The following is a 23,567-nucleotide window of genomic DNA, read 5'->3' as shown; positions in this document are numbered from 1 at the left end:
TGTTGTAGCATCTGAAGAAACAGAGTTTGTTGTAGATTTCCAAAAAGCTACATCTGTTGCAGTGTCCAGAAAATCGAAACCTGTTGTGGCAATCTGTAAGCCAGAACCTGTTGTGGTTCCTGAGGAACCAGAACCATTTTTAGCACCCCAAAAAACAGAGCCTTCTACAGCACTTCAGAAACAAAAGCCTGAAGCAGTATCCAAAGAATCAGAGTCGGTTTTGGCTCCTGAAGAAGCAGAACTATTTTTAGCACCTCAAAAACCAAAGCCTTTTACAGCACTTCAGAAACAAAAGCCTGAAGTAGCATCCAAAGAACCTGTTTTGGCTCCTGAGGAACCACCAGCAGCAGAGCTGGACAGAAAGCAAAAGAGTGTTACTATACCTGAAAAACAAGCAGCTCCAGGATCGAAAGGTATCTCTTGTGAATAGGATCTCTTTTCCTTCTCTTGCATATACTATGTTTCACTGTTCATTTTAAAGCTTAATACATGTAACTAAAATATACTAATATCTTTAAAGAGCCTACAATGTCCAAAAAGACTGTCTTAGAAAACTCCTGTAGCTGTTTCTGAAAAATCAGAACTTCTATCAGCCAGAGGTACATGTTATCATGAATACATGATAAACACATCTAATCTTCTCTTAAGTATTATATTAACCTCTTTTTTTCTGTGTGTCATTTTTAAGTTGAGATTTTAAATGATGCTTTCTAAACAAATAGCATTGACTATGAATGTGTGTCAAATTGCTACTTCAGGATATTTCTATTGTCATCTGTGTTTAAGTTGTATTGTAATTGTAACATAAATGCACTAATGTCTTTGAAGCCCCTGAGATACCCAACAAGGCTGTCTCAGAGGAGAAAGTGCCCATTGCTGTACTTAAAAAAACAGAAACTCCACTTGCTGAAGGTATATGATAACATGATTATCACCATAAGGAAGGTTTAAAATTTTTTTTAAAAATTAATCTTATTTAAAATGATCTTTCATTGTATATTCTGATGTCTAAAATGTGAGAGATGTACCAAATATGAATTTCTATGTAGAGGCATCAAAAGTTTCCTAACTAAAACTATCCAAACCTTTATTGTACTGGGATTTTTTTTGCATATTCAAAAAGGTCAGAATGTAAGAATTTATTTCTTAGGCTATAGCAACAAATCAAGCAGTTATGATGAACTCCTGTCTAATTAATGACAAAAATGGATGCTAACAAGAGAACTAATGCATAAACTGTTGTTCACATTATTAGTAGGGATGGTTAGTAAGACTTAGTGTTAGGTTTGTGGTTGGACTGGAATATCTTAAAGGTCTTTTCCAACAAATTGTTCTCAATTTGTGAGAAAGGACAAAATAAGCAGAAACTGAAGGTTTCAGCAGAGAGTAGCATTTTCTGTACATACAGCAAAATAATTACAAATATCTCTATGTATATGTGTTGCTATGGGTAGTGTCATGGAGCAGTCTTTTCTTCAAACTGTTAATTGTAGTTTGCCTCTATTTTTATCATGTTAACATTCTCGACTGCAATTTGCAGAGTTCTTGCATTGTACGAATAGCACTAAAAAGTTTTAAAGTTCCTATGAACATCTAATTCACTGAGCCTCATAATAGGCCTTTATTTTCTCACACTTGTCAGTATGACTGACTACAATTTAAATACTAAAATATTACTTAAGAGACTCTAAAGTTGTCTTTAAACATTCACTCTGCTATCACTCTGCTATCAGAGTGATAAACATTCACTCTGCTATCAGATTCTCTCCATCTCAAATACAATTACAGTCCTCAAGTTATCACCTCACAGTGATAATGTTTAAAACATTTAAACAATTTAAATGAATTTGACAGGAAACAGTTAGAAGCAGCATCTAATTATTAGAATGGAAGCCAGAGCTGTTAACAGGAAAGAATGCTGAAGCAAAAAGAGAGGAAATATACACAGACAGGACACCAAGTCAGGAATTATACATGATTGATGCCCAAATACAATAGTATCCCATAAATAAGTCTCTGATTACCTTTTACAAAGAGAGCATAACTGATTACTTAATGTAGCCACAACACTTTCTCAAAGAAGACTGTGTGCATATATTACTACTTGTCTTATTGTTTCATATACCTCTGTAGTGCCCACAAAACTAAAATATACTAATATCTTTGAAGCGCCCAAGGTGCCGAAGAAAGGTGTTCTGCAAGAGGCCATGCCTGTAACTGTGCCCAAAAAGCCAGAACTTGCGCCACTTCGAGGTACCTGTCATCCTGTTCACCAGCCTGAATGAGACTGTTTCTTACTGTCTTACATGTTACTTCTGAAGTCTGTTATCCTGTCCGTGATCACCAGAAATTTTTATGTTCTGTGCTGTGTAAAAATTCTATTGTTAAAATGGCAAATAGATAGGGAACATGAGGGACTCTCCTAATCTGAAGAACAGCTCTGGGAACTGAGATTATTTAGTCTAGAGGAGAGGAGGCTGACAGGAGACGTGATCACTCTCTACAACTACTTGAAAAGAGGTTGTAGTGAGGTGGAGGATGGTCTCTACTTTCCAGTAATGAACAATAGGACAAGAGGAAATGATCTTAAGTCTCATCAGGGAAAGTTTAGATTGGAAATTAGGAAGAACTTTTTCGTGGAGAGGGTAATTAAGCATTAGAATGGGCTGCTCAGGGGATAGTGGAGTCACCATCCCTGGAGATATTTAAAAGATATGTAGATGAGGTGCTGTGGTTTAGTGATGGTCTTAGAAGTGTGAAAGTAGAGGTTGGACTCGATCTTACAGGTCTTTTCCAATCAGAACAATTCTATTATTCTATTCTGTGATCTCCTTCAGATATGTTCTGAATATAAAATATCAAACCTGATAGATAGGATATGAGAAAGAGCTTTTTACTTTGGATTTTTAATGTAAACTTCTGTCAGTAATATAGATGGGATTTTTTTACACAAAGTAACTTTCTATAATCACTGCTAAGTGAAAACACTGTCCTATTGTGTTGTAGTAACAAGAAGACAGAGTCCTGACAGGACAACATTAAAATAAGACAAAAAAACAAAACCAAACCCCAACATAAAAACTGGTCACTATAGAGAAAACATAAAGGAAGGATCAGTTTGATGGGCTGTGTAGAAACTAAGAATTCTATGGAAAAAGAAGTCCCAAAGAGGGGCATAACTAGATAGAACAGTAGTATTTTTAATACATTTTAGACATCTGTGATAGATTAGGATGTTCCTTACTCCTTGATCAAATTTTGTATGAGAAAATCATATGTCTGTAGACATATATTAATTTAGGTTTTTTTCTTAAATTTGTGGAGACCCAAGAAAGTGGATTCTATAAATCTAAAATTGAATTGCACATAGCTATTATCTACATGACCACTAGATCTTCTATATTTTTGAAGAAAAATCCTGTGTCACACAAACAAACAGAGTAAGAAAATTTGCTCACTCTGCAGATAGTCACTTTTCCCTCACCAAATGCAAATTCTAAATACCTCATTAGGTCAAAAGATCTCACCTACTTACATAGTGAATGTGCTGAAAAAAATCCAGAAGTAGAGAAAAGAAATGGTAATGAAGATGAGATTACTATTCCTCACCCTGTCACTGCCCATGCTGCTGAATGCAAAACACTGTCAGATTTATGAGGAATGACAACATATAACATATGAGCTAAGGTTGCTCCCAGGGAAAAGTCAGATCCTAGTAGGGCTGAGAAGGACAATGTCTCCTCCCAAGGAGAGAAGGCTGCCCAGTATAGAGGGAAGTCTCCTAATTCACACCTCACCCTTGAGCAGTACCTAAATATGGCCAACGGTTTTCTCACAGAACCCACTTGGCATCACCACTCCGTGTCTGTGCCCGTGTGTGGTTTTGTCTATATGTGAGTCAAGGAGTGAGAAAGACACAGGTCGATATGATGAGACCAGTTGGGTTGCTTTCATAAGTACATCTCTAGTTTATGTTGCATTGTTCATCATCCCGTTTAACATATAAAACTGACTGTTACTAATATCTTTGAAGCACCTGAGGTGCCCAGGAAGGTGACTCGTGAGGAAAAAACACCCGTGGCTGTTGCCAAAACACCAGAGCTTCCAGCACCCAGAGGTACCTGTCTTCATGGATAACTTAATGAAGAAGAGACTTAATCTTCTTTTCTTAAGCGTTACCATACTGTCTTAGCTTGTCTGTGTTTCCAAACTGAGACTCTAGGTTGTGCATGCTGGGTAAATGGTGCTACACGTGTGGGTGAGGTTTTGAGTTGACTCTTGTGATGCTCTGTATCTGTATTGCTCTGGGTTTTGTTCCTGCTTGGCACATGTTTTCACCAATGTAAAATGAAACACATTAATATCTTTGAAGTGCCTGAGATGCTTGAGGCAGAAGTCCCAGAAGAGGAAGTGGAGGAGGAAGCACCAGAAGAGGAGGCACCAATTGCTGAGCCTGGAGAGCCAGAAGCTGCTCCAGCTGAAGGTACATGATCGTGTTCCAAAAAAGCCTGCAGTGCCCTCTAGGTTGACACAGTACTGAGTGCCCTTTACCTATCTGTATTCTGAGGGGTAGGAGTGACAGTCATGTTGTGTCTGTACGCTTCTGCATATGCCTGCAGTGAATGGTGGGGCTCATCAGCAAGGGCTCTCTCATAAACTCATGTTTTGGCTCTTTGCTGCAAGCAGTCCAACTTAGGAAAGGCTGGCTACCTGAAGACAATTGTCCTGTAGTCTGTCAAGTGTTTACTTTATTGCTTTGCTGCTTGCTGTTTGCTCATCTTTAGCTTAGCCAAGTAAAAGGAACTAATATCTTTCAAGTGCCTGAGGTGTTTGAGGAGGAAGAGCCAGAAGAGGAGGTTCCAGTGTTCGTTTCCCCAAAGTCTGTGGCAGTTCCCAAGAAGCCTGTGGCCTTGCCAAAGAAACCAGAAGCTCCACAAGCTATAGGTATCTCCTCTGGGAAGACTTGCTTTTTATTTTAGTGTCATGATTAATATTTTTTTTTTGTTATCCCTTCTTTTTCTGTAAGATTTGTCATCTGTCCTCTACCCCTAGCCTCTGCTGTGCCTATCTTTGCATATGTGACTAACCAACCATTCACTAGTGGGACGTTACACTGTTAGAAGTATCTAAACTCTTTGATATTAACATTTGTTGTGATCTCTTGTAATTTTTTGACTGTGAAATTAAGAGGAAATAATATCTTTAAAGTGCTCAAGATGCCCAAGAAAGCAGCCCAGCAAGAAAAATCATCCGTTGTTGTAACTAAAAAGCCAGAACTACCACCAGCCAAAGGTACATGTCATCACTATTAGTATCATCAGTAAAAATAAACATCATGCTCTTCTGGATTTCTTTTGATTTAATTTTTCTGCTGATAACCTATCACAGATAAATACATGAAACAATATGTAGTGCAATGTGGAGTGTCAAAAACATGGCAGAAAAACTAGGTAAAATACCTTGAAAAATATCTGGAGCTTTAGAACTTTTTCTGCAGTTTAAGAATTAAAATTTACTAAATGCTCAATTTAAACAGAATAACATATTGTTCTAAAGAGCCTGCAAGTTTAAAGTACAAAATGTTGCATCCCTGAAATTTCTAATAATGTATTGCTGCATGGCAGCAGCAACATTGGTTCTCTCTTTCAAAGTAAATTAATGCCAGTATACTTGAGATAGATTTGCTAGCAAAAGACTAGATATATGTAATGATGATCTTAGTAGCACATGAATGGGCTAATTGTGTAATTCAAAAGGAAGGAGAAGTATATATTTCTGTAAAAAGTAGAATCCAAAAGACAGGAACTGTGGAAAACTGAAAATGAGGAGGAGAAGTAAAAAATAGAAATAATTGATAGAAAAAAACATTAAAATCATAAAGCAAATGTTAATTAAAAAAAAAAATATTACAAGGACCAAGTGGTCAGGAATTATACATGATTGATACTGAAATGCAACAAGATTCCCTAAGTCTCTGACCAATTGTTATAAAGAAGGCTCAGAAAGAAAAACTAAACTCAGAATCCCCATCTCCTGTGTTACATATTTGACATCCTAGTCATTCCATGTTTGAAGCAAAGCATAATTGATGACTGAATGTAGCCACAACACTTTCTCAAAGATTTTATGTATGTATTGTTAATTGTCTTATTATTTCATATATCTCTGTGTATGAAATTAAAATGTACTAATATCTTTGAAGTGTCCAAGGTGCCAAAGAAAGATGTTCTGGAAGAGCCCATGCCTGTAACTGCACACAAGAAGCCAGAACCTGCACCAGTTCAAGGTATCTGTTACCCTGTGCACCAGCCTCAATGAGACTATCTTACATATTATTTCTGATGTCTGTTATCCTGTCTGTAATTACTTGACATTTCTATGTTCTGTGCTGTATCAGTTAGCAATTTAATTATCTATTATTCTGTATAAACAACCCAAATGTTAGTTTTACTTTTTTGTTTTGGTTTCCTATTCTGAATCAGTAGATAGTGAAATATTTTATTACAAAAAATGATCATATTTTTTTCAGATTACTGCCCAATTTTATTATCTTCAATTGTCACAGTGAATGTCTCCATGACTCTTGACAGCCTTAGTGTATATGATACATATGAATATTTCAAAATGAAAAAGCAACTTTTACTCCAAAATGTACATATGAGGACACAAAGAAGTGACAGTATACCAAGTATTTCTAAAAAATGTTTACAGTTATAGAGATTATACTGAAGAAGAAATGGTTATAGAATTCAGTGAAGCATACAAGATGTGGAAGTTGAAAACTGAGGTAATACAACTTCTTAGGATAAGAAGATAAGCCAATAAAAAGTAAATCTTTTTATTGGATTATAAAAATAGGCACAAAGTAGGAATACTCTACTCCTCACCCTGTCACTGCCCATGCTGCTGAATGTAAAACACTGTCAGATTTATGAGGAATGACAACAGATAACATATGAGCTAAGGTTGCTCCCAGGGAAAAGTCAGATCCTAGTAGGGCTGAGAAGGACAGTGTCTCCTCCCAAGGAGAGAAGGCTGCCCAGTATAGAGGGAAGTCTCCTAATTCACGCCTCACCCTTGAGCAGTACCTAAATATGGCCAACGGTTTTCTCACAGAACCCACTTGGCATCACCACTCCGTGTCTGTGCCCGTGTGTGGTTTTGTCTATATGTGAGTCAAGGAGTGAGAAAGACACAGGTCGATATGATGAGACCAGTTGGGTTGCTTTCATAAGTACATCTCTAGTTTATGTTGCATTGTTCATCATCCCGTTTAACATATAAAACTGACTGTTACTAATATCTTTGAAGCACCTGAGGTGCCCAGGAAGGTGACTCGTGAGGAAAAAACACCCGTGGCTGTTGCCAAAACACCAGAGCTTCCAGCACCCAGAGGTACCTGTCTTCATGGATAACTTAATGAAGAAGAGACTTAATCTTCTTTTCTTAAGCGTTACCATACTGTCTTAGCTTGTCTGTGTTTCCAAACTGAGACTCTAGGTTGTGCATGCTGGGTAAATGGTGCTACACGTGTGGGTGAGGTTTTGAGTTGACTCTTGTGATGCTCTGTATCTGTATTGCTCTGGGTTTTGTTCCTGCTTGGCACATGTTTTCACCAATGTAAAATGAAACACATTAATATCTTTGAAGTGCCTGAGATGCTTGAGGCAGAAGTCCCAGAAGAGGAAGTGGAGGAGGAAGCACCAGAAGAGGAGGCACCAATTGCTGAGCCTGGAGAGCCAGAAGCTGCTCCAGCTGAAGGTACATGATCGTGTTCTGAAAAAGCCTGCAGCGCCCTCTAGGTTGACACAGTACTGAGTGCCCTTTACCTATCTGTATTCTGAGGGGTGGGAGTGATATTCGGTAATCTTGTGTCTGTGCGAACCAAGTAAATGGAACTAATATCTTTAAAGTGCCTGAGGTGTCAGAGGAGGAAGAGCCGGAAGAGGAGGTGCCAGTGGTTGTTCCCCCAAAGCCTATAGTTATCCCAAAGAAACCTGTGGCTGTGCCTAAGAAACAAGAGCCTGTGGCTATGCCAAAGAAGCCTGTGACTATGCCAAAGAAGCCTATGTCTGTGCCAAAGAAGCCAGAGTCTGAGGCTGTGTCAAAAATACCAGAGCCTGTGCCTCCCCTTAAAAAACACCAAGTTCCTTCATTTAAAGGTACATATATCAGTGACTAGACCTCTCTTTTTGTCTATTCCTTGAACACATTTTCTCATTTCACTGATGTTCACAGTTCTTAGACATCTGAGTGAATAATCTATCACTTAAAATTGTATTCTTCCTGTTCTGGGTGCCTTGCTCTTTTTAGTGGTTGTACTTATCACTATTGTATATATATCTGTATCAATATTCACAAAAATGAAAATTTACTAATATCTTTAAAGCACCTGAAGTGCAAGAGAGAACTGTCCCAGAAGAGAAAATCCATCTTACAACACCTAAAACGCCAGAATTTAAAAAACCTGAGCCTCCTCCAGTTAAAGGTATATACTGACCGGAAGCATCTCCTGAGTATAAGTGTTCTGGTTTTCTCTCTTTTCTTTCTTTGTACCTGGGTCTTGAAAAAGTGTTATTTGCATGTAAATGAGTTTGGTGAAAACTGGAGTGCAGTCTTTCATGGTTATGAACACTGTTATTTGCTGTCATTTTCTGTGTGTTAGATCTCTGTGTCTTTTTAATGTTTCATATGTACTTTTGTGTAACATATAAATATTACATCTATTTTATACATATATATTTTTTTTAAGTGCCTGAGGTGCCCAAGAAACCTGTCCAAGAGGAGAAAGTATCTGTTGCTCTTCCTAAAATATCTGAACCTCTACCAAGTGAAGGTATATGCCATCATAGCTATTACTGCAAGGACAATCCTTTGTCCTGTTCTTCCAAACATAATCTTTAAAATATATGTTGATGTTTTTTCCCATTGTAATGCTTGTAAGTGGTTCACTTGATATTTTAGATAATACCATCTATGTCTTTTATATCTAATATTGTATTTTCATATTTGGAAGTAAAATATTGTTTTCAAAATGAAATAATTTCAAATGACATATGTTCCTACACAATATACTAGTAACAAAGTGTATTATCTTTTTAAGATAAGCATTTCCCTCTAAATTTGAATCTCTAATTATATCTTAAATTAAATAGAATTATTGACGTTATTATTCTTTCCAGTTACAGTTACCTTATTTAAGTTTTTTATTGTACGCATAAAACTTACTAGTCTTCACACCACCACAACTCATTCTTATACAGAAAAGTAGCAGATTTTCAAAGACATGCAGTAACTGCAAAGGCAACAGATTCTGGGTGATCACTTGTCCTAACATGTATTTGTCTGTGTCTATTGGAGTAGCTTTCTTTTTAGTCATACCTACATATTATATATGTGAAACAATCTTATAATTGGAAACTTACACCACTTGTCAATATTCTTTAAAGAATATGAAATCGTGAAGGACATTGAGCCTGAAGAAGCAGAAAAAATTCCAGTTGCAGAATTAGAAGAAACTTTACCAGTTGAAGGTATATGAAGTTCCTACCTAGAGGCTTCCACCTTCCTTTCATTATTGTGCAGTGTTATTTCTTGCTCTGTCATTCTTCATATGTGTACCTGTATGTTGTATGTCTCTGCATAATTCTTCATCTGTTATTACGTTTTGGAAATCAGTTCTGAACTCTTAATTCAAAGTACAGCATACAGATTATTTTAACCGCTTTCATTTTGTTTCTTGTCAATGAGAGTCATCCCATCATTTGATTTTCCACCATCTTTCTCATATTATTAACATGCTCTTTTAAGTCACCTTGGATATTTGTATTGTGTGCAGGCTACAAAGTAATAGCCTAAGGCTCTTTCATACTTACATTTGATTCAGTGAGATTTTTTCCTTGTCTTCACTGGAAATGAAAAATGACCATCTTTACATTTGTACATTACTCTTCACATAACTACTTTGGTAGTAAATTTATACTAAATCTACTTAAATTTATTTAAAGTGCCAGAACCTGAAAAGAAGATCCGTGAAAAGCGAAAACCACCACCACTTACTCCACCAACAGAAGATATTAAAATGGCAAAAGAACTACTTAAAGGTATAATCATGTACCTTAAAGGTATAATCATATACGTTTAATTGTGGTTACATCAATAACCACAATTAACAGTGGGAATTCAAACATATAATCCTTTTAAATTATACTGATGAATCTAGAAATGCATGCTTGTAAATATATCACTTTGGGTCCTTTTTTCTTTTCTAATTTACTATCACTCTAATGGTGCGCCTAACTAATGTTCAGTCCCTTATCATTCTTTACAAGTATTACAGCAAGTCAATTTACCTGAGTTCTTTTCAATAGCTACAGAAAAAATCAACTTATTGAAAAAATGTTAACCAAGTTAATACATTCTTCCATCCTTAACATATCTCTTTTAACATTTTCTTTCAAATGAAAAGAATCCCCAGCAATATTTTGCTGCTGTTACTACATGAACATCGGTTTCAGACCAGCTGTTCTTCCTACACATCATCTGACTTCTTGTAAACAGTTAATCAGAGAGAATCTTAGCTTTGTGACTCTTGTCTTTCTGTCAGTAGTATTAATCAGTTTTATGGAATTTTTAGAAAGTTCTTTTCTTTTTTGAGTCTAATGACATGTGTGGTAAAATTGAAATAATTTTATTTAAAGCTCCTGAATCGCGGAAGAAAGTGGTGACTGCAAAACCTGGTGAGCCTCCGAAATTGGAACCACCACCTGCTAAAGGTACCTAGTTAATATAAGAATATTAAGCCTCTCATGAGTCCAAGTTGTAGTTCTCATTATCTTCCTCTTTTTTAATTTGTTCAGATGTATCAAAAAGTTGCCTATGTTACAGTATGCTCAACACTGGACTTCAGTCTTAGATGTATATGTACACAAAACCCTACCATTCTATGATTCTATGATTCATCTCCCATCATGAAATTCATGAGACACAAGAGAGAATCACAGAAGAGTGAGAGAGTTTTTATGAGTTTTGTCACTTTTGTAGATTCTTACTTTGGTTCTCTGCTTAGGAAGAAAAAAAGTACAATGTTTAAATAGACATACTATTGTTCAAACACAAATATATTAATGAATTGAGCAAATCACTTCACAAGTATTCCCTTACATCTCTTCTTAATATCATTCCAAGCTTAGAAATTACACTAACTGGATCCATATGAACATCATAGAAAATTCAGATTAATAGATATGTACTATAAGCCTGGGATAGAGGAAAACGTGATTAAAATATTACTCTGATAACTCTCTTTGAATACATAACCCTTATAGTTTTACCAAACCATACTTCTCTTTTGTAAATTTGCATGAAAACTTCCTCTTATACATAAACCCAGAAGACAACTATCCATAAATAATGTAGAAAAAGTGTTAAAACTGTCAACTTCAGTCTCAGCAGTTTTACCCTTGCATTTCATATTCAGTAGTGAATCAATGTTTGATTCGTGTGTTTGGAATGATTAGTTGTTGGTTAACTCTCACTATTTTTACAAATCCATAATGAAATCTGAAATAAAATTCTTTTAAGTGCCTGGACTTGTAAAGAAACCTCGCAAAGTAATTCCTGAACCTACTCCTTCACCAAAAGAAGAAGTCGTTTTGAAAAGAGGTACAGTATCTTGACTCTTTTTAAAAAACTCATCATATTAACATTACTCAGTATATTTCCCTAAGTAATACTGTTATGTTTCTGTGGCATGGAAAAATTATGTGATCAAAGTACTACTTGATGTCTTTTTCTTGGGTAAAGTGCTTATAACTGGAAGGATGATAACTGGAAAGATGAAGTGGGGATACCCTGAAAATCTGTCATGAAGAGTCTGTGATGAAAAGAGAGAAGAATACCGAAAATCTGGTTCCCTATAACTCTCTTCTGTTTTCTTAATCTCTGTAAAGTCTATACTGGAGCTGACACTTTTCCACTATCTTCAGCTTCTGGACCACTAAATATTTTCCAATGACAGTGTAAATATTAAAGTCACATACATAGCATCTGTAGTCCCTTTTACGGTTTTCTTAGAAGTACTGCACAGATTGCAGAACTGCATGGCACTGTTGGATATCAATCCCCTTTCCTGCAATGACTGAAATCTTCTGAATCACAGTTATTGCTCAGAAAAATAAAGCATTAATTCTTATTCTCTTTGAAATATCATAGCGGGATGATTCATGTGCAGATAGCTTTCCAAATTTCAGACAACAAAATAAAAGACAGAAATTCAGTTTTTCAAATAAAAATAAAAGCAGACATTACATAAATTTAAGCTCTCCAAATATGACACCTGAAGATTCAGTCCTGTTCTCTCAACAGTCAATAGAAATTTAAACCATAATTCTGCCTTTTGTCCCTGAAAATCATCTGTAACTGCAGTTATTATAACATAATTATGTATAGTAAGTAATTCTTTAAATATTATAAGATACTGTAAGAAATTTAATTGTGTCATAGATAACATTGTTAACAGAGTTAACATTGACATCTTTCCTCTCAGATGGACTGCTCGTAATAAAAATTTCTGTTTGCTTTAGGGGACTTTGAATTTTAAAAACCTTTCAGAATAGTATTTTGAAGACTTACAAGAAATCTTCCACATATATTTTACATTCCCATTTTTTCACAATTGTTGGTAAATTTTTTATCTTTTGTCTTGTTCAACATCTTATTCTTTTGCTTATCTGTGCTTTAAAAACTGTAATTCCTTTTGTTTTAAAGTTCTTAAAAAGAAACCAGAAGAGGAAGAATCTAAACCAGAAAAGGAACCTAAAGCAGAAGTTAAGCCAGTACCTACACCAGTAGAAAAAATTAAGAAACCTGAAGGTACTATATTGCATTCAAATCTATTTGTTGAAGTATTTAAAAAAAAAACCAAAAACCCACACCACTTTTAAGTAATATCTCTGAAATTCCAGAATCAAAATGATGTTTTTCAAGATGACTTGCATTAACTTAATTGTGTAAATTAAATTTTTGCTGAAAGTACAACCAAATTTGAAATTCACATTTGTGTCTGAATTCTGCATTTTGGCATTTTTACTTAGTCTTCACCATGAGAGAAGAGAACTTTACAAGGACTTTATAATACTTATAAAAATGTATAGAGATAAAAATACAACAAAACTGTTAATCCAAGAACATTTTTGCAAATGTTTGTCCTGTGGTCGATTTAGTGTCTCTAATTTATTCAAATCTCATTCTTGAAAATACATATTCCTAAACTTTATGAACATCTGAAACTGTTTCTGTCTAAAAACAATTATAACTTGTAAATGCATTTGATATATTCAAATTGGATTCAAAGTGTTTCAATATATCTTACAAAATAAAAATAATATTTTAAAGTCCCAGAAGTTCCTAGGAAGAAAACTGAGATACCTGTCATAAAAAAAGAGGAGAAACATATTCCTGAACCACCTAAAGGTATAGAAGTGTGGTGCTCTTTTTCTTTATTGCAGCAATTAAACTATATTCATTGCTGAATATCATGCTATACTAACCCAATGTGTTACTGTATTACTATAATCCAGTCTGTCCATGACTGTTGTGTCATGATTAACAACTTTGCATTCTTCTGGATTTCTTGTTGTCTTTAATTCTTCAACGCTTGAAAAATTAAACTTTTTTTTTCCATTGTATCTTGCTTTACAAGAGTTCATCTCAAGTAAATGTCTTGTTTTCTGGCTAAATAAAATACAAGCCAATAAATTCTGTCTTCTATTAACTGTCTCTGTATTGTCATTTCTAACCTTGATGTTCAAAGGGATTACAAAACATGCAAATTAATCTATTTGTAATTGTTGTGTTTGAAATGCCAGAGCCTAAGCAAGCAGCTATCTCACTTCCTGGGCCTGAACCTAAACCTGCAGTAGGTAAGAATTCCTTAGTCATGCATACTGGTGCAGCCTCTTATGTGCATATAGTCTTTTCCCTTTAGAGATTTCCATTTAGATTGACATTAAAGAAATGTCTTTTGAATTACTAAGACTGGAACTTTCATACAATCTACAGGACATTTTAAAGAACATTGTACTTAAAACCAAGATTATTTACTAAACAAATATATGAAGACTTGTTTTTGTTTTTGTTTTTTCTGCAGCTCTAAAATCTCCAAAACCAGCAGCAGAACCAGCACCAGCTGTTACTACACCAGTGACAGTCCCAGTGGTTGGAAAGAAAGCAGGTATTTATGTTTAATGTATGCTATTTATAGACATTTTCTTTCTGAGATAACTAAGTACCTTCAGGATAAAGAGAATTAAAAGTTATACAATTATATAACTCATTCATTACACAAAGATTTGAGATTCCATTCAAGGATCTTGTTATTCTTGGTACTGTCCCCTAATCTAAAGAGATATGTCTATGTTTCTGATATACCATAGAGATGAATCTGAGCTCTTGTGTCTGGATGGTGATAGCTGTGTCTTTGTTTATTGTTCTACTATGGAATTTATATATTCTGTCAATTCTCTGTTGTTGTTTATGTCCTGGTGTATGTCTTGTGAAATGCATCTTGTATTTTCTGTAGAGCAAGGTTACATATGTTTGTAAACAATTCTTCTGATGTTTGGTTTTCTGCTTTAATTTTGTTATTGAAGTCCTGAGGAAGAGTGGCACTGGTGTTGAAGAACTAGAGTATTGCTACTTTTGTTTGATATGCTTAGGACCCTGGATCATACATTGCTGTGAAAACAGAACTGTGAAGAATCTGAGCCTCAGGTCCATCAGTAGAACAGATGTATATGCTGTTTGACTGTTGTTCAAAGAGCCTCATGTTAAAGCAAGCATCAGATCTTGGGCACTTGGGAAGCCTGATCATGAACGTCTCCTGGCCATAGATTTGGTGATGTAGCCAGACCCGTAGCTGCATAATTTATTTTTTATAGGTACTCAGATAGGCTGTAGAAAACTGTCATTTTCTTCTGCTTTATCCTGGATTGTTTTAAATTGGCGAATCAGGAGGACAATACTTTGTACCTTAACACTGGTTTACTTTGATCTTCTGTACTGTTTGTGTGTGACATTGTTTCCATTCGTTTGTGATAGTGTTGTGAGTTTTCTATTGCATGGAGAAAAAGTGTTTTATGTTCATTTTATTTCAGGTATAGCTGGAAATTTTTCTTTAAATATATTATTCATGTTACCTATTCTTATGGATTTTAACTCTTTAAATTACCTATGAAACCTTTGTAACTGCAGAAAAGCCTGATGCACCATCTCTACAAAAGCGTAGAGGTAAAATCCTCCCAGTGGAAGAAGGAAAGCCAGAGTCAATTGTGTTAAAGAAGATTTTGGTTGAGAAACACTTGCATGTAAAAGAGAGACTAAGTCCTAAGGAGATAGTTCTGGATGTTCAGACAGTAGAGCCACTTGAGTTTAAAATATCACTGGACACAGCTGATGGAATACTGAAACCAGAGGAAACTGAGCAGGAGAAAGTGAGTCTTAAATATTTTATCCTGGCTTCTGAAGAAGAGGAGGCAAATATGACACCTACAGTTTCAAGAAAGACTGCCCTTACAGGTGAGAAAATAGAAGTTGCAAAAGATAGCATTCCTTATACAAAGGATGAACCACCACTATCTGATGAGGAATGGAAATTAAGTTCTACAACATCTGAACATGTGGAAAGAGATTCTGAAGAAGAAAAGAGGGATGAAATTAAACTGATTGTTCATAGGGAAGATGCTATAGAGAAAGCCTCTGACAAGTTTAGCATTCCTTATGAAGGAAAGATTCTTGTGCATGAAAGAGAAGAGGAAAATGAGTCAACCTATGCACCTAAACCTATATCCGGGGAACCATATGGGCTCAGGGACCAGAAGAGACTTCTAGGGAAACAGAGAAAATCAAAAATCACTCTGCAACCTGCAGAATTCCCCATTAAGGATAAAACTTCATTTGCAAAGGATATTACAGAGGCAGTAATAGATGAAATTTCTCTGCTTAAAAGTGAAGAAGAGAGGGGAGGTTTTACTTCAGAGAAGTCTGAAGTTCCTCTTGGAGAATCCATGAAGGAGCATGGCATACAAAATAGAACTCAATGGTTGAAGAAATCTGATACCACAGCTGAAATTCTTACAGATAAAATTCTCAATAAAGAAGAAAATAAAATGCAAATAATTCAAGATGATGAGAAATATGAGAATCTGGACTTTACATCAGCAGTACTACAGTCCTTAGACTTATCTGAGGAGGCTGAACCAGCACTAAGAAAAGATATTGGCCTAGAACATCCCACTGAACGTGAGGAAGTTCCTAGAGAAAAAGCTTACACAATCTTTAAATCATCTGATGTTAAACCAGAACTACTGGAAAGGAAAGCAAGTGAAAGCTATTCTGCAGAGGAAGAAGTCCATTTTGGGGAAAGTTCATGGCAGTTGTTGACAGAGAAAGCACTTCTAACTGATAAAAAAACGGCCAAAAAGTTTATACCAGAAAAGAATGAGAAATCTACCTTTGGCACCCACTTAAAAAAAGACAAAATTAGACAATCGAATTCCCCTGGAAAGCTGCCCACAAAAAAAGAATTTGATACAGTGATCACAGGAGAAGGAATGGAAGGTGAAGTTTACATTCGAGAATATGAAAAGGGAGTAAAAGATGAAATAGTTGACAGACCTGAGTCAGTAGAGAAAGTTCCTATCCAGCCACCAGGAAGGGAATACAAAAAACAATTACAAGAAGTTCATACTATTCAGGATAAACATAAAGAAACTCCAGCTCCCAAAACCAGAAAAGATAAAACTGAAGAAAAGAAACTTTCTTTGATTGTGGAAGAAGTTGAGCTTTCTGGAAAAAAACTTCCAGTGCCAGAAAGTGAAAAAACTTTAGCTAAACATGGCGTTGGAAAAAGCACATTTGTTACCATGAAAAAAGAGAAGGGAAAGCCTTCAGACAAAATGCCATCAAGCAAAGGAACCTCTGCAGATGCAGAAGTTAGTTACTCCTCAAGCATAGGTAAGATATTAAATCCCAAGAAAGCAGAAGGAGAGAAAGAATACCAGAAATCAGAACCTGCTCATATGATTGAGCAGGCCAGTAGACTTTTGAGTGAGAACAAGAATTTGGATGCACCTGGAGAACCACATGAAGTTCTGGATGTTCCTGCGAAGTCTCATGCAAAGCGAGGTGAGGAAGAGCACTGGCAAATTCTTCCATGAAGTGCTTGTGCTGTTTGCTTTAGGAGAATACCATTTGCCATCATGATGTTTGTTTTCATTCTTTAACATCATTCACATTTCCATCTAGTCTGTCAACTGGCTGTATTGGCATTCAGCTGCTCTTGACATGTTTGTCATACTTGTCTGTACATACCTCTGTGTGATCTATGGTCGTTGTCTTGGTCTTACACTCTTGTAAGAGTGTATAAATTGTGTGTGCCACTATCTCCTCAGAAAATCTCACACATTTTTTCCAGTATTCATTTTTCCATCCACTACAATAAAATGTTTCCTGCATTTCATTTGTATCACTCTCCCATTAGAAGTATCTTTTATAGTTCCTTTCACAAAGTGATGATAAGCAACAAAGCATGAGAAATGCTTTCAAAAGTCTGAGATGATTCATCACAAGTTGGGCAACTAACAGAACATTCCTCACTTGTAAGAGTATCACATCATCATGAAGCATGTATTTAATTTATACAACTTATATTTTTATTGTCTTAGTAAAAGTGTGTGCTTTTTCTAGAAAAAAAAAATCTAATTTGTAATAGGTATTTCAGCTATTTTGGTTGACAGGTGGATATTGAACAAGGGCCTAAGTGTGAGTCAAACTTTAGGTAATGTCAGAATTTTATAAAATATTGGGCAGGAAAATAAATAGAGGAGCTAAGAGCTCCTAAGTCCTCCACTGCTTTCCCATGTTTCAAGATATGGAACTTAACACTGAGATGTAGTCAGGGTAAGTTGTATAAATATATACTTATTCTTATATCTTCCTCTACTTGTATGTGTATATAACTAAAGGAAGAACAAATCTGGTTTGTAAAAGAAATTTGTCTTAATGTGAAGTGAAAAGAAGTTTGTCTTAATTTTAATGTGTATGTCTAACTACATTCTTAATAATATTGTTGTTCTACTTCAGATACCAAGCCACCAAAGGAAGAAACTCCAAAGGGTATCAGCCCAGTCAAAGGTAGGGTACTAGAAGTCAATACCTACAAGCAAAAACAGTAAATCAGGAATAGTTTATTAATATCTGTATCTTAATTACAGCCAAGAAGACACCTTCACCAGCAGATGCAGAAAGAAGGAAACTCAGGCCAGGCAGTGGTGGTGAAAAACCTCCTGAAGAGCCTCCATTCACTTACCAACTCAAGGCTGTGCCACTGAAGTTTGTCAAGGAGATGAAAGACATAGTGCTAACAGAAGCTGAATCTGTTGGGTCTTCTGCAATCTTTGAAGTCCTTATTTCACCATCCACTGCAATTACTAGCTGGATGAAAGATGGAAACAACATCCGAGAGAGCCCAAAACACAAATTTATTGCTGATGGCAAAGATAGGAAGCTGCATATTATTGATGTCCAGCTATCAGATGCTGGTGAATATACTTGTGTGTTACGACTGGGGAATAAAGAGAAGACCTCTACAGCTAAACTCATTGTGGAAGGTATTCCCTGTTTAAAATTTAACAATAGTTTAAAGGCTAAGTACTCCTCAAGCTGGAAGTACTGATACTTCTTTTACAGTGGTTGATAGACACATCTTTTTGTCTCCATGAATCACTACACATATTGTTTTAATATGTAAGTCATTTCTGTGTCATACCTTCTGTATATAAATGAGACAAATCAAAATGTTGTGTTTCTCACAGCACTCCCAGTGCGGTTTGTGAAAACTCTTGAAGAAGAAGTCACTGTGATTAAAGGCCAGCCACTGTACTTGACATGTGAACTTAACAAAGAAAGAAATGTGGTCTGGAGGAGGGATGGGAAGATCATCAAAGACAAGCCTGGGAAATTTGCCCTGGGCGTTATTGGTTTGTCACATTCCCTCACAATTACTGATTCAGATGATGCTGATGCTGGCACTTACACTGTTACTGTGGAAGACTCTGAGCTGTCATGCTCATCTTGTGTTAAGGTGGTAGGTAAGTAAACAAAATAATGTTCTCCATTCTTTATAGGATAATTGGTCTGTTTTAAAATCAGAAAAGCTCTTTCTCATATTATTACAATCCAGATGGACAGATAGAATTTTTACAGCTATTAAAAGTTTGTTATAAAGTCTGATAGTTCTTCCTTTGATTTATAATCCATTTATTTGTAGTAAAAGTCTGCTAAGCAGTATTTTTATGTTACTTTTTGTCATACAGAAATCATAAGAGATTGGTTAGTAAAACCTATAAGGGACCAGCATGTGAAACCAAAAGGAACAGCTACTTTCACCTGTGACATTGTCAAGGATACACCAAACATTAAATGGTTTAAAGGAGATGAGGAAATCCCTGCTGAACCAACTGAAAAGACAGAAATCTTGAAAGAAGGAAATAAAATTTTCCTGAAAATCAAAAATGCTGGACCTGCTGATATTGGGGAATATTCAGTGGAAGTCGAAGGTCGCAGATACCCAGCTAAACTGACTCTTGGTGGTAAGGAAGTTTTTATTTGCATCATTTTTAAAGAGATCATTGACCAATGCTCAAAAACCTCTAAAGAAACAAACAAAAAAGGTAACCTGAATTATTATAAAGCTCTATAAAAAGTTGGTCTAATTACATATGTGTTTGTTTTTGCATTCTAGAACGTGAAGTTGAACTTCTGAAGCCATTAGAGGATGTTACAGTTTATGAGAAAGAAACAGCAAACTTTGATACAGAAATATCTGAGGATGATATTCCTGGTGAATGGAAACTGAAAGGAGAAATCCTGAGACCTTCACCTGTAAGCATTCTTGAATTTTACAACACAATTAAAAAAATATATATTGTTGAAATTCAATTTAAGTTTCACAAGTTCCCTTGAGTCTTCACAGTAAGATCTTTGTAGGTCCGTTAGTGCTATTCAGTCCAGAACATAGAAAGGCTAAGCATTATGGTGATTAAAAGTATTGATTCTCTAAGAATTATTATATACTATAAAGGCTAAGTTTTAAAAGGTTTCATTTTCTCAAAGGTCTAAATCATATTATTCAGACAATAGTAAAATCATCCTGCATACATTTCTAGGAATGATGCTGACATTCTACATTCAATGTGGAACGATGAAGAAATGTACTTAATGAATAAAATTTTTCTCATTATCAAATAAAAGTGTCAGCTTTCCTTGAAAAGCAATTCCAATGTTCTAGCTGACTCTTTATTGTGCATAAAATGTTTCTAGAATCTGTTTATTAAAAGTACCTAGCAGTAAGGCATTGGCATTGTATTTATCAAAGTCTATCATCTCTCCAGACATGTGAAATCAAAGCTGAAGGAGGAAAGCGCTTCCTGACCTTGCACAAAGTCAAGTTAGAGCAAGCTGGCGAAGTACTTTACCAGGCACTTAATGCAGTTACTACAGCTATCCTGACAGTGAAAGGTATGATGCACCATGGAGTATGATATTAATTTAAACATGTGAACTCATATGGAGCACATGACAAATTATGCATTCTGCTTTGCTTACAGAAATTGAACTGGACTTTGCTGTGCCACTAAAAGATGTTACTGTCCCTGAGAAGCGCCAAGCAAGGTTTGAATGTGTGCTTACCAGAGAGGCCAATGTTATATGGTCTAAGGGCACTGATATACTCAAGATTGGAGAAAAATTTGACATCATTGCAGATGGAAAGAAGCATATTCTTGTAATCAATGATTCTCAGTTTGATGATGAAGGAGAATACACTGCTGAAGTTGATGGCAAGAAGAGCACAGCAAGACTGTTTGTGGAAGGCAAATATCTTCTTTTGAACAAAACAATTAAAAAATGGATAAATAATGTCTCTATTATAATCACATTAGGTTTTTTTCTGATGGTATTTATGTGTCTACATTACAGGTGTGAGGCTGAAGTTCATCTCACCTCTGCAGGATCAAACAGTGAAAGAAGGGGAAACAGCTCACTTTCAGTTTGAGCTTTCTCATGAAGATATGCCAGTGAAATGGTACAAAAATGATAAGAGACTCCACACAAGCAGAACAGTTTTTATTACTTCAGAAGGCAAAGTTCATAAACTAGAAATGAGAGAAGTGACACTTGATGATATCTCTGAAATAAAGGCCGTAGTCAAGGACTTGAACACACAAGCAAACCTGAAAGTCTTAGGTAATTACATAAATATTCTAAAATATGTTACATAATGGATATCAAGAATTTTTAGACTTATAAAGTGACAAAATATTGATATTATAGTCAATATATATTACTAATTTATTGTTTCCTATCTACTATGTAATTTTTAGAGGCCGATCCGTATTTCACTGTGAAATTACAAGACTACAGTGCTGTGGAGAAGGATGATATTATTCTGGAGTGTGAACTGAGCAAAGATGTGCCAGTAAAATGGTACAAAGATGGTGAAGAACTAGTAGCTTCCAACCGAATTTCCATAAAAACAGATGGCTTGCGACGTATCTTGAAGATCAAGAAGTGTGCAGAAAGTGATAAGGGTGTTTATGAGTGTGACTGTGGAACTGACAAGACAAGTGCTAATGTCAGCGTTGAGCGTAAGTTATCATGCCTTGGCTAAAGGAAAGTACCAAAACTTTTGTAAGACAGTGTAGACAGACACTGTGTGGAGTATAACACCAAAAATTGTACTTTTAGAAAACATGCTATTATGAGGAATAACTGAAATATCTAGATTTACAATTATTAAGAGTATTTACAATATATCTTAAGATATATAAATGGCTATTTTAAAGACAATGATGATCAATTATTCTCTATGTCTATTTACAGTCAGAAAAAAAAAAACCAGTTGTTTTAATTCACTGCAACATATATCTGGGTTAATTTTGAGGAAAAATATTCTTACTAAAAATAGCTAAACTTTCAGACATATTATAGAACGAGGTTGTAGACTGCCCAAACTTGCAGCTTTTCAAAAAAGAGGTGAGATAAATGTGTATCAGTGATAGCATTTGAATGCATTAAAGAAGGGATAGGGTGAGAGAGCTGGAATCCTTTCCAGTATTAAACTTGTATTGTACAGATGAGTAAATAGGTATGAAATTTGGGGATTTTTTTATTTTAGCTCGCTTAATTAAAGTGGAGCGCCCATTGTATGGAGTGGAAGTATTTGTGGGTGAAACAGCACGTTTTGAAATTGAAATTTCTGAGCCTGATGTACATCCTACATGGAAGCTAAAAGGAGAAACCCTGACACCTTCACCTGTAAGCCACCTTCTTTATTTTTAGATTATAATTTACATAGAAAAAAATCCTTATGTTTTTTAGAATATTCATATTTGGGGGGTGTTTTTTATCACCAGGAATGTGAAATCATTGAAGATGGGAAGAAGCATATTCTTGTCCTTCATAATTGCAAACTTGATATGACTGGAGAAGTGTCTTTCCAAGCTGCTAATGCTAAAAGTGCTGCTAACTTGAAAGTGAAAGGTACAGTCTGCACTTTTCCAGTCTTTCCACTTCTATTTCAGGGCATTAGAACAACCCTTGTAGCAGAAAGGTATAGATGAACTATCACTGAACTGAAAGTGATCTTCTGTGATTTCAGAATTACCTCTCATCTTTATCACTCCACTAAGTGACGTGAAGGTCTTTGAGAAAGATGAAGCCAAATTTGAATGTGAGGTGTCCAGAGAACCCAAGACTTTCCGATGGTTGAAAGGAACACAAGAAATCACTGCTGATGAAAGATTTGAAATTATTTCAGATGGAACAAAGCATGCTCTGATTATTAAATCTGTTGCATTTGAGGATGAAGCTAAATACATGTTTGAAGCTGAAGATAAGAGAACAAGTGCCAAGCTAATTATTGAAGGTTTGTCTGACTTGGCCTTTGTAGGAAATGTTTGCACCATAGTCTTTGAATACTTTTTGTTGATAAAATTATTGTTAATGTAATGCTTTGTTGTTGCAGGTATCCGCCTGAAATTCATTACACCTCTCAAGGATGTAACGAAAAAGGAGAGAGAAACTGCAGTGTTCACTGTGGAACTCTCCCATGAAAACATTCCTGTTATTTGGTTTAAGAATGACCAGCGATTACATACTAGTAAAGTGGTTTCTATGACAGATGATGGCAAATTTCATACACTCACAATAAAAGATCTTACCATCGATGATACTTCCCAGATAAGAGTAGAAGCTATGGGGAAATCCTCAGAAGCTAAGCTCACTGTTCTTGGTAAGAATTTACATGATGTATACTATCAGCAGCCTTAGTAATGAAAAATGATGTCAGAAATTTTTGGAGTTGGTTTTGATTTGCTTGGGTGGGTTTTTTGGGTAAGCCTAAATGCACATAGTAATTTTTAAACAATTTTGCAATTCATTTATCTTCTTTGTGTCTCTGTTTCACCATTAACAAAAGATATTTAAAAGAACTTTAAAATTTCATGCAA

General features: G+C 35.5%; 1 protein-coding gene across 1 annotated transcript in view; it reads left to right on the top strand.

The window, feature by feature from the left end:
- Positions 1 to 23,567, top strand: part of TTN (titin) — a 242,047-nt gene that overhangs the window by 120,759 nt on the left and 97,721 nt on the right. The window contains exons 47-62 of the mRNA XM_062004522.1: positions 11,584 to 11,664; positions 12,769 to 12,873; positions 14,150 to 14,233; positions 18,142 to 18,206; positions 18,278 to 18,668; positions 18,873 to 19,148; positions 19,374 to 19,649; positions 19,802 to 19,941; positions 20,451 to 20,577; positions 20,667 to 20,930; positions 21,037 to 21,303; positions 21,441 to 21,704; positions 22,235 to 22,374; positions 22,473 to 22,599; positions 22,718 to 22,984; positions 23,084 to 23,350. Of these exons, the coding sequence (XP_061860506.1) occupies positions 11,584 to 11,664; positions 12,769 to 12,873; positions 14,150 to 14,233; positions 18,142 to 18,206; positions 18,278 to 18,668; positions 18,873 to 19,148; positions 19,374 to 19,649; positions 19,802 to 19,941; positions 20,451 to 20,577; positions 20,667 to 20,930; positions 21,037 to 21,303; positions 21,441 to 21,704; positions 22,235 to 22,374; positions 22,473 to 22,599; positions 22,718 to 22,984; positions 23,084 to 23,350 (3,141 nt within the window). The remainder of the gene's footprint in view (positions 1 to 11,583; positions 11,665 to 12,768; positions 12,874 to 14,149; positions 14,234 to 18,141; positions 18,207 to 18,277; positions 18,669 to 18,872; positions 19,149 to 19,373; positions 19,650 to 19,801; positions 19,942 to 20,450; positions 20,578 to 20,666; positions 20,931 to 21,036; positions 21,304 to 21,440; positions 21,705 to 22,234; positions 22,375 to 22,472; positions 22,600 to 22,717; positions 22,985 to 23,083; positions 23,351 to 23,567) is intronic.

Source organism: Colius striatus, chromosome 11, assembly GCF_028858725.1.
Source record: "Colius striatus isolate bColStr4 chromosome 11, bColStr4.1.hap1, whole genome shotgun sequence".
Lineage (NCBI taxonomy): Eukaryota > Metazoa > Chordata > Aves > Coliiformes > Coliidae > Colius > Colius striatus.
This window is presented reverse-complemented; position numbering and strand designations above follow the sequence as displayed.